At 41.3% G+C, this 11800-nt stretch overlaps 2 protein-coding genes across 2 annotated transcripts; one reads left to right on the top strand and one right to left on the bottom strand.

The window, feature by feature from the left end:
• Positions 1 to 3142: 3142 nt before the first annotated feature.
• Positions 3143 to 7504, bottom strand: LOC115218599 (ribosome-binding protein 1-like). The gene is made up of 2 exons (XM_029788496.1): positions 7386 to 7504; positions 3143 to 4034 (listed from the first exon to the last, which is right to left on the bottom strand). Exons 1-2 carry the CDS (start codon positions 7502 to 7504, stop codon positions 3143 to 3145), a joined length of 1011 nt encoding a protein of 336 aa, XP_029644356.1.
• Positions 7505 to 9430: 1926 nt separating this feature from the next.
• LOC115218439 (zinc finger protein 135-like) lies at positions 9431 to 11449 on the top strand. The gene has a single exon (XM_029788256.2). It carries the CDS (start codon positions 9778 to 9780, stop codon positions 11071 to 11073), a length of 1296 nt encoding a protein of 431 aa, XP_029644116.1. The 5' UTR covers positions 9431 to 9777; the 3' UTR covers positions 11074 to 11449.
• Positions 11450 to 11800: the final 351 nt, after the last annotated feature.

Below are 11800 nucleotides of genomic sequence, written 5' to 3'. Positions count from 1 at the left end.
CTCGATACCTCGCTCCAGTTCTTCTCTATTTGGAGGTCTGGTCCAAACCAAACCCCGAGCAACTTAATCGGACCCTCCGTCCAACGTCCCACGACGCTGTCTGGAGGTATCGACTTGCCTCTCTAGGTGCCAAGTTTCAAGCCGACCGACTTTTCACGATTAACTTTTGCTCCTATCACCGTCTGGTAAACCTCTATGGCCTTGCCTACTTTACGTAGGAGGTCCACTTCGGTCACGATGATAGTGATGTTATCCGCGTATGCCGAAACCGACATTTCACAACCTGGCTGCCTCGGGATGCCACTCAGTTTTCGCAGCAGCGGCTCAAGAGCCACTACATACAGAAGCGGGGAGAACGGGCATCCCTGACGAACCGAGCGTTTGACTCTGAACGGCTTAGAAAGAAAGCCGTTCACCCGAACTACCGAGTCGACGTTGTCGTACATTTCAATGATCCACCTGAGGAAGCCAAGACCTAGGCCGAACTGAGCCAGAACGGACACCAGGTAATGATGGTCGACCCTATCGAAAGCTTTTGATTGGTCTAAATGGACCACTGCCCATCCCTTGCCGGGATCGTTATTAATTCCCTCTATAGTGTATTTAATGAGATGGAGATTATCCTGAATGGACCTGCCCGGTACGGCACACGTTTGTGCCTTCCCAATCAGTCCATTCGCGACACGCGCCAATCTGTTCGATAACACTTTGGCCAAAATCTTCAGCTCTGCGTTAAGCAGAGTGATGGGCCTAATATTATCAATGACATCCCCCTTGTTCGGGTCCTTCCTGACTAGTGCCACCACTCCCCGGCGCACAGATCTGGGAATAAACCCATTCTGTTGCCAGTTTGCGTAGACGTTCACCAGTAAGTCCCCGAACAAGTCCGGCATACTCTTGTAAAGCTCGTAGGGTAGACCATCCAGTCCCGGCGCCTTACCCGCACCGCAGTCAGCCATGGCCTCTATTACCTCCTCAGGTGTGATCAGCTCCTCACTACACTTCGCGTCCCGCCTCGAGAGGCGCGGCAGCCCGTCGAGGAGGTCCGTTAGGTCCCTCTTCCTATCCGGTCCGCCGCTCCCCCCAAAGAGCTGGGCGAAGTGGTTCTGAAAAGCTTGACACATCTCCTTGGGCTCGTCTATCAACTTACCCTGTTGGTTCGTCAGAGATCGAATTGTAGCATCGTTGCCACGTTGGGCTTCCACCACTCGGGCCCATCCTGCGGCCTTGATTCTTTCGCTCCCCATTGCACGTTGTCTAGCCCTGACAATGCAACCCATGTGTTTAGCTTCGAGGTGCTGGTTTAAAACCAGTCTCTTGACCTTCACCTGAGCCGCAGTGCCAGTTCGCATTGCTTCCTCTAAGTCCTTAACTAGTGTTGATTCCTTTCTAGCCTCTCTAGCTACAAGATCTATACTATACCTAATAGACTCGTATCTGATGGCTCGCTTGAGGGCATACCACCATTTGTTGTTAATAATGGATCCGGTCATGGCCCTCTGAATCATTAACCTAATCCTATCACTGTACTCCTTAATCGCCAAGAGGAACGTATTAAGTTTCCAGTAACCAGGACCTCTATTTATCTTATCTATGTCTAGCCTAAAGGTGACCATCTTGTGGTCACTGTAGCTGACCATGTGGAGCTATCTACCTTTCTAATTAGTATCCTGTCTATGCATGACTTGGACGATCCGTCGCTGCTTGACCATGTCCACAATGGAGCGTTCGGATGTTCCAGTCTATAGGGATCTACCAGCTCAAAACGTCTTAGTAGATCCTGGAAGCAAGCATTACCTTTCCTATCTGTACGCGAGCCTTCGCAGTCTACCCGCGCATTGCAGACTGTGTTGAAGTCTACTAAAATTACTAAAGGGTGCGATGTACTCAGAAACTTCTCAAGGTTCCGAAAATAATCACTTTGCCCCTTTTGGTTGGGTGCGTAAACCGCAACCAGCCTGATTGTCTTACGACTACTGAACGTCAAATCAACGACGACCAGCCTACCTTCTGGATCTGAAAAAATCAACTTTTTCTCAGAAACCCGGTTCTTTTTACCCAGGACCAACACCCCGCTTCCGCCGGCCGACGGGTTCGGAGAGATAATTCTCTCGTAACCGTCGAACAGCAGGAGCAGATCTCTTGGCCCCTTTAACCGGGTTTCTGTAGCAACAACAACATCTAAATCTCGTGACCTGATGTAATTTAGGAGGCGCCCTTGCTTCCAGTTCGACATCTTTTTGTGGGGAACCGTGGTTGGGTGGGGTAGATTTCCCCCCCTGTGTGTTTGATTTCTTTTTATTTGTACATGGGATGGGTGGGTTTGTTAACGTTTTTTCTCTTAGATGTTTTCTTTTGCCTCACCAACGTGAAGGCATTTTCATCTTCCTTTGGTTTTTCTTCCTCCATCTCTTTACTCTTCTTCTCCACTTCTTCTGCCCTTCTTTTTTCTTGCGGGTGGGGCATTCCATACGGATGTGTCCCTTTTCGCCACATTCGTAGCATCGAGGCTTTCGCCCCTCCACCACCGCGCGCAAGTTAATTTCCTCGCCGAATTGGATGCTCTCTGGGACCTCCTCCAGCGTTTCTGGGGCTGCCTGTATTATTATATGTAGTGTCTGGCCTCTCCAATTTTCTTTTTTTATCTTTGAGATATTTACCACTCTTATTTTTCTCTCCAGCCCCATTAATAAGGCTGGAAGCAGCTACTTCACCTCAATTTCTGGGGGTATGTCTTCGATCCTTATTTTTGATGATCTTCGCCCCAAATAGGAGGGTAGAAGAATTATCTCGCTCGTTTTGATTGGGGTTAAGGAATGCTTTTTTGCCATTTCCTCGTCTCTAAAGTACACCTCTATAGTGGAGTACTTCTTCCCCTACGTCACAGAGTCCACGTCGTTCCATACTGGTTGAAGGCACTTCTCCGCTTGTTCCTTTGACACCTTCTCGATCTTTTTTTCTTTTATTATATATGACTTGTAAATTATAATTCTTTTTAGAGTTTCCTCTCTAATTACTTGTGGGAGGGCTGCTTTTACATTGTTCCCCTCCCTTGTGAACATGGTTTTATAACTCTCGTAGTCTATCTCTTCCATCTTAATTTCTTCCATTTTCCTTCCTGCCGCGGCTGCGAAATTGTATGTTATAGTCTCATCACTTTTTTTTTTCCTTTGGAAGGCGAACCTTCAATCACTTTGGCTGCTTTCACAGCTTCATCAGAAGGCGAACCTTCAGCAACTTTAGCTGTTATTACAGCTTCATCAGAAGGCGAACCTTCAGCAACTTTAGCTGTTATTACAGCTTCATCAGAAGGCGAACCTTCAGCAACTTTAGCTGTTATTACAGCTTCATCAGAAGGCGAACCTTCAGCAACTTTAGCTGTTATTACAGCTTCATCAGAAGGCGAACCTTCAGCAACTTTAGCTGTTATTACAGCTTCATCAGAAGGCGAACCTTCAGCAACTTTAGCTGTTATTACAGCTTCATCAGAAGGCGAACCTTCAGCAACTTTAGCTGTTATGACAGCTTTATCAGAAGGCGAACCTTCAGCAACTTTAGCTGTTATTACAGCTTCATCAGAAGGCGAACCTTCAGCAACTTTAGCTGTTATGACAGCTTCATCAGAAGGCGAACCTTCAGCAACTTTAGCTGTTATTACGGCTTCATCAGAAGGCGAACCTTCAGCAACTTCAGCTGTTATTACAGCTTCATCAGAAGGCGAACCTTCAGCAACTTTAGCTGTTATTACAGCTTCATCAGAAGGCGAACCTTCAGCAACTTTAGCTGTTATTACAGCTTCATCAGAAGGCGAACCTTCAGCAACTTTAGCTGTTATTACAGCTTCATCAGAAGGCGAACCTTCAGCAACTTTAGCTGTTATTGCAGCTTCATCAGAAGGCGAACCTTCAGCAACTTTAGCTGTTATTACAGCTTTATCAGAAGGTGAACCTTCAGCAACTTTCAATTTGGTTGCATCTATTCCAGACGTATTTTTGGTGTAGGCTAACCTACTACAGTTTCTTTTGAAGGCGAACCTTCGTCAGACTTTTTTTCCAGACATTTTTTCAGATGAAAAAATGTTTTCTTTGTTCATTTTTTAAAGAATTGTGTTTTTTTTTTTGTGTTTTGTTGTGCTACAACGCACAGCACTTTCCACTCCTTACGGAGGGGAATACCAATGTTTTTCTGGTTCAAAACCAGTAACATTTCAAAATAACACTTTTTAACAAAACATTTTTTTAACAAAAGTTCAACACAAAGTTCAACACAAATTCATACAACAATATTCAAGAAACAGACCGACAAAGACTTACGTAGATTTTAACAAAGCAAAAAGCCAACTACCTTTACAGCGATTTATGATGTCTATTTATACAAAAATATCAGCAGTGATGTTTAGCCAGTGTCCAATGGCAGGTAGGTAGCTTTTGTCCAATGAAAGGTCAGGCAAGTCGCTTTGTTTTCTCTGGTGATGGCAGATGTATTTACGGTGTCCGTGCAAGCTACTTCCGGTGACTGTACAAGTTTCGTGTTCACCAAATTTAGTGGTAAGCTATTAACATTACTGATTCTTAATGTAATAGGGTTGGTTGTCGTGTGTTCGAATGTAACGGTGTCCCAATATACCGTGGAAATAAATGTATGCATAAATGTCAGAAGGTAAGTTTTGTTTTTAAAGCATAGTAATTTGTTTTGGATTGCTGACAAGTGTTGATCAAAGTGAGCGTAGATGTGTAGGAATCAGAGGGAAGGCATGAAAACAGACAATTGCACTGATAGATAAGACGTTTGCAGTGGTGACGATATGAGAAACGAACAAGCAGAAGCCGGTGGTACGGAGTCTGGTGTGAAACGTCAATATTTCTTCGCTGAAGGTTATGGCGTCGCGGGACTTCTGCTGAATGACTGCCAATAGGCTTCTTTAAGGTCAGAAGATAAGCATCTTGTTACCGACACACTATCAGATTTTCTATATTTCCTATAAAAGGATATATAGAAGGCTAACCCGACCTGTTGACTTCCTTTTTTGGTAATTATTTCCGTCCCTTTATGCCTGGACCGACTGTGCAAGCACGACTCCTTGCATTCTCATCTTTCTTACTACTTCCGTCCATCTTTTCCCCAATACTCTTTGCGACAGGCTCCTCCTCTCCAGACGGATCTTGCTGGAAAGATGGGCGGCGAAATAATTCACCAGCCCGCGTCCGGGGATGAATTGGCCTGTCGCAATCCCTTTCATTCGCGTCTTCCCTACCGTGTTCTTACTACGCAGAGAAATACTGCCTTCTTTTCTTTGGTGAAAGAGGAAGGTGGTACAATCTTTATCATGGACTCAGTCGAGAGCTGTACTCTTTCTGCATCCGACATCAGCTGTTCGGCATAGGCCATCAACTCCCTCAGCTCCACACAGTGTACGACGGCGTGCGCGACCGTTTCACTGGCGCACCCGCACCTCGGACACATGGGGGAGGTCTCATAACCATGCCTTGACAACCTTGCCCGAACTGTACCGACCCACCATCAGATTCCACTTATTACAGTGTTAAGACAGAGAATTTGTGACGGACTTCTCTATGTGCAGAGCAGAAGTTTCGCACATAAGTGAACGATGAACACCTTGCTGATCATATGCCTTCACAGCTATTGAGACAAATGAAGGAACTAGCCGAAAATGCACCAGCAGATTGTGTAATGATCAAACAACGCTTTTCCTCCAGACTGCAACTTAATGTTCAGGCCATTTTGGTGCCAATGACGGAAACCATTTCGGCAAATCAACATTTTCTGCTGAGAAAATCATGGAATATACTTGCAATCCTGCTTTTTCTCCCGGCAGCTCGAACCTACCTAGACCTGCTATAGCATGTTTGGCCGTGAACTATTGGCCATGTACCTAACAATCAAATGTCTCCGGCATTTACTCGAAGGACATCATGTTACGATCTATACTGACCATCATCCAGTCACTTTCGCACTTTGTGCGAAACTTGTCAAATACTTGCATCGGGAAACTCGTCACCTAGATTTTGTTTAGCATTTTACCAATGATATTCTTCATATCTCTGATGCACAGAATGCAATGACAGATGCTCTCTCTCGCCTTTGTGAAAACACGCCATAGTACCACTGGCTTCGGCTTGTTCTTTATTCTTACAGCCTCAACACTGCAAACGTCTTATCTATCTGTTATCATGCCTTGGAATGGGGGCCCATGAAGCCATTTCATTTTTTCATTTATATAACATTTCATTCTCATTCGTTTTGTTTTATTTCCCCAGTGTGATGTTGTGTCCCCCTCTGTATTGTGGTCGTGGGGCCAAATAAAGAAATTCCTGTTATCATGCCTTCCCTCTGATCCCTACATATCTACGCTCACTTTGACCAACACTTGTCAGCAATCCCAAATGAATTACTAGGCTTTAAAAAACAAAACATGCCTTCTGACATTTATTTCCACGGTATATTGGGACATTGTTACATTTGAATACACAACCAACCCCATTCTCCCTCAGAATCGAGGGAAAAGCGGTATTATTTAAGAAGAGTCGATCCTACAACGACTACCTAGCAAAGTAAATAAAACACAAAATAAATAATTTTTTAAAACAAAGTAAGGATCGACTAGTCACGACTAGCTAGCGCGGAAGCGTGAGTGCGCGTACCGGGACCACTCTTCTTAAATAGTACCGGGAAAAGCCTTGCAGTAAATCTCGTTCTTCATCTCTCTGCGGTCAGCTTCGCCTTTCATCTATCCGAGAATGATAAAATAAAGTATGTCTGGCCTCAGCCACTAAAATTGCTGTGTTTGTACCTAAACTGGAAACAATTATTACCTACATCTAAATATCGACGGAAACAAAAGAACAAAGCGCAACTTTCTCTGTCATCTAAACAGGCCAAGCTTCGTCTCAATTCTGTTCCTTTAGTGGAAGGGTAACTTAGCGGAAGTGAAGATGAGAGACTGCGTAGGAGGACCGGAAGAGACTTGATGATGTCAAGTTCGCCTCTTTTTACATCGTTCTTCAGGAAGTAGTGTGAAGAGGATCCAGGGTGTGGAAATCAGGTGAGTCAAGACGTCGTAACAACTGAGTCATTTGATCGCGGTCCCTGATTGCAATTGGAGGTAAGGGCAAATTTATTTTCGAACCTTTAAACTACAATTCCCTACCGCAGAGTTTGAAATCAGTCATAAGACCTTTAAACAATAATTGAGCGAATAAGGTAAACAGCAACACGTTTGTATGCATGTATGTATATAAGCATGTTCGAAAGTATGTGTTTATTTAACAGTCTTTATGCAGAGGTAATACGTGTATGTAGATAGGTGTGTGTATATAGGACTATATAGAGGCATAGCAAGTGAGTATGTACAGCTGATGGCTTACACATTGGCCTTTGACTGGCATAATTTCACAGGTATATCTGGTTCTTGTCCATATTCTAAATCTCTCACTATTGTTACAAACACCTTCAGCTGAAAGGCGAAATCATGTTGGGCTAACATTGCACCAATAGAGCAATGATTTCTACAATGAAATCAGTAGCCAAGGCAAGAGAAGTTCTCAGACAAATTTTCACAGCATCATCTTTTCCTTGATAGAGTTATTCAGAGTGCAGTAATACTCGGACACTACCTTAAGGAATTACAGTCAAATCGACCTCGCTAGTTATTTTCTCTTTTAAAGCCTGCTATCAATCTCTTTTGCTGAACTGCTAGGTGGCAGGAACGTAAACACATCAACACCAGTTGTCAACCAGTAATGTGGGACAAACATAGTCGCAAATACACACACACATGTTCTTGAGCAAGACACTTTATTTCACGATGTTCCAGTTCATCCAGCTGTAGAAATGAGTTGCAACATCACTGGTGCCAAGTTGTATCGACCTTTGTCTCTCCCTTGGATAAACATCGGTGGTATGGAGAGGGGAGGCTGGTATGAACAACTTTTCCCAGATTTGTGCCTAGGATGGGAACTTTGTAGGTGCAATCCCATGATCATGCATGTCTGAAGGGAGTCTTTATCCATTTTTAAATCTATCTATCTTTGTTTTTGCAGTTTATGTTTCTATGTTCTTTGGTCTGTTTTCACTGCTTCACCATGTAGGTCATTTTAGTTTCAGTGTTCTTACATTTCATGTGGCAATTGTGCTGTTCCCTTTGTCAAAAATATTTCCTGTCAGGTCACAAGTAGTACAGAAACAAAACCACCCTGCCACACCTGTGCTTTGTTCATTATCAGGACAAGGTACATAGCTGAAAGAAATTAGCTGTTTTTCAATCAGGAGACGTATCAGTTTACGTAGCCAAGATTTTGTATGACAAACAAGCCAAGCAACAACTCTATATCTAATCACTTGTGACCTTGGTTGCTAATGATAGTGTTATCTTCCACCAGGGTGGTTTTGTTTGTGTACTACATGTGACCTAACAGGAAAGAATATTGATGAGGGAGCATCACAATTGCCATATGAAATGTAAGAACACTGAAGCTAAATGGAAACTGAAATGACCTGCATATGAGATGGTGAAGCAGTATCTCCAGCTCTGTGAAAACAGACCAAAGAACATAGAAACACAGAATGCAAAAACAAAGAGGCAAACAGCTACTCAAAGGATGCTGTATTCTTCATTAAGAACTTTGTCTTCTGATGCCAATTAGTTTCAGAAGGGCTCAAAACCTAGTTTGTAGCACAAGTCTGTAAAGAAATTGTATTAAAACTTCAAGATGTCATGACCATAGAGAGAAAGATATATTCTAACAGGGTGAAGAAGGATGCACAAATGAGAAGGAGCTACACCTACTGGAATTTTCTAGTTTTATCAACACAGTATTGCCAAAATACCTTGATAAGCAGAAAGCATTTCATACATGGGCTTTTGTGCAATGGTTTTGTAATCAGCCAATGAAAGATTCACTATGACTCGATCTCCCAATTCAAATTTTTAATAATGGAATTGGATGGTGACAGAGAATCATGGGAGTCTGCAAAAGCAGTGTGACCAAAGAGAGTATATATTGTATGTATCGGCTATGCGTTGTATATATATATTGTATGTACATATGTGCATGTGCTGTTGAATCTTTTCACTTTGGCAGTCTTTGATTTCTTATATTCTTTCTCTTTTATTTCAGAATAACTGATGATATTGGCAGAAAAGGAATTTTTATATCTGACATCTTTATTATTCATCTTCTTTGATAGACTAAAGGAAGCTGTTATACAGAAGAGGTATAACCATGTTTATATAAATTGGCGATGAATTATAGTGAAACGTTTCCTCTCTATGAGATTGTCATCAACATTTCTCACATTCACTGCTTAATATATGTAGCAGATTAATTTCATTTGAAATAAGCTTGGATTAAATTACAAAGACGCTTTCTGCACCTTCAGATATCAGCAAGGATCACAGTTGATGGAACAGACCAAATAGTTGTTATGAACAAGTTATAAAAAGAGAAATAAGAAAAATATTCCTACATATATATATATATATGGAAAACTTAATTATATGATAAAGTCTGAAAATTGATTTTCTTTTTCTGAACCCTTTTGTGTTTAAACCAGCCATATCCGGCCCATATATTCTGACTATTTCATAATCAAACCAACTGGATTTGACCTCTCATATCTACCCTACAATGCCACTCTAAAAATAATCACATTGTTGAAATTTCAAACCTATGAGATAAAGTCACAGGCTTAATTCAAAACAACGTGAATGAAAAAGAATTACAAATACCAGAGTAATTTGAATACTAAAAGGTTAAAATGTCGAAAGATTTTGGAAAATTCCCACACCAATGTGATATTTGTCATAAATCGTTTTCTCAAAAATATAGCCTTACAACTCACAAACGTATTCATACAGGAGAAAAGCCACATCACTGTGATATCTGTGGTAAAACATTTCGTCGGAATGTGCACTTAATTGACCACAGACGTATTCATACAGGGGAAAAACCATATCACTGTGATGCCTGTGGTAAATCATTCTCTCGGAAACAAAAGTTAATTGATCACAAGCTTATTCATACAAGTGAGAAACAATATCAGTGTGATATCTGTGATAAATCATTCTATATTGGTTATCACCTAACAAAACACAAGCGCATTCATACAAGGGAAAAACCATTTCAGTGTGATGTCTGTGAAAAATCATTTTCTTGTCATACCAGTTTAGCTAAACACAATCGCATTCATACAGGAGAGAAACCATATCGCTGTGATATCTGTGGTGAATCATTCTCTCACAATGATAGCTTAGCTAAGCACTGTCGCATTCATACAGGAGAGAAACCATATTGCTGTGATGTCTGTGGTAAATCATTCTCACAGAATGGTCACTTAGCTGTGCACAGACGCATTCATACAGGAGAGAAGCCATATTGCTGTGATATCTGTGGTAAATCGTTCTCTCAGAATGATAACTTAGCTATGCACAGTCGCATTCATACAGGAGAGAAACCGTATCACTGTGATATTTGTGGTAAATCGTTCTCTCAGAATGAACACTTAGCTAAACACAATCGCATTCATACAGGAGAGAAGCCATATCGCTGTGATATTTGTGGTAAATCATTCTCTCAGAATGATAACTTAGCTAAACACAATCATATTCATACAGGAGAGAAACCGTATTCCTGCGATGTCTGTGGTAAATCATTCACTCAGAATGGTCACTTAGCTGTGCACAATCTCATTCATACGGGAGAGAAGCCATATCACTGTGACACATGTGGTAAATCGTTTTCTCAGAAAGATAACTTAGATATGCACAATCGCATTCATACAGGAGAGAAGCCATATCACTGTGATATCTGTGGTAAATCATTCTCTCACAATGATAGCTTAGCTAAACACTATCGCATTCATACAGGAGAGAAGCCATATTGTTGTGATATCTGTGGTAAATCATTCTCTCGGAATGACCACTTAGTTGTGCATATTCGCATTCATACAGGAGAGAAACCATATCACTGTGATTTTTGTGGTAAATCATTCACTCAGAATGAAAACTTAACTAAACACAAGCGTGTTCACATAGGAGAGAAAACATTGCTGTGAAATCTGTGGTAAACCATTCTTTTGAAATGTTAAACAGATTTTTTCTTGTAGTTGCCTAACCAGGAATATAGCATCCTTTGTGCAACTGACTGGCTCAAATCCAGACTGAATTTTATCTACACTAACTCTCTCCTTAATTGAGCTATGACTACCATCACCTGGTCCAGTGATTCCTGATGGGCCGGTGGCTTTCCCTGTTTTCATATCCTTAATTGCCCTATCTACCAAACTTCTGTTGATTGAAGTAGCTGATCTCAGAGTTGGGTCGACATAGTTTCTAACTTGCCTGGTTATACATGTTTAAAACTCTACCTGAAAATGTTTCTATGATGTAATTTTAAAATGCATCAATAAGATGCTACCAAAACATTTTAAACTCCACTTTGTATTTTATTTTTACACATACACACACACATGCAGTGATAGAATTGAGACAGAAATAAATAAATCAAATCAAAATTCACGAATATTCAGATCTTTGAAAAAAGTATTACATTCAACAACCACAAAGATGTATAGTGAACAACACTGTTTCACTGAATCTGCTAAAACTGCCAAATCTGTTCATTTGTTTTTATCAATGTATTGCTTAAGTTTTTCACTTCGTCATTAACTGATCATTTCTAGTATTTGAAAATTGGATTATTGCAACTAATGTTTTTGACTGTAGCATTTACACTGAACAAGAATAACCAAAATCATGTGTGTTTGTGTGAACATAAATTCT

The sequence above is a fragment of the Octopus sinensis genome, linkage group LG13 (genome assembly GCF_006345805.1).
Source record: "Octopus sinensis linkage group LG13, ASM634580v1, whole genome shotgun sequence".
Classification (NCBI taxonomy): domain Eukaryota; kingdom Metazoa; phylum Mollusca; class Cephalopoda; order Octopoda; family Octopodidae; genus Octopus; species Octopus sinensis.
The sequence above is the reverse complement of the archived record's forward strand: the minus strand, read 5'-3'. Positions and strand labels throughout refer to the sequence as shown.

Excerpts from the sequence above, each read along its gene's own strand:
- LOC115218599 (XM_029788496.1), bottom strand. The coding sequence starts at position 7,504 with ATGTTAGCCCAACATGATTTCGCCTTTCAGCTGAAGGTGTTTGTAACA. Across the intron at positions 4,035-7,385 it reads TGCCAGTCAAAGGCCAATGT|GTTCGCCTTCAAAAGAAACT; the intron begins GTAAGCCATCAG and ends AGTCTGACGAAG.
- LOC115218439 (XM_029788256.2), top strand. The coding sequence starts at position 9,778 with ATGTCGAAAGATTTTGGAAAATTCCCACACCAATGTGATATTTGTCAT.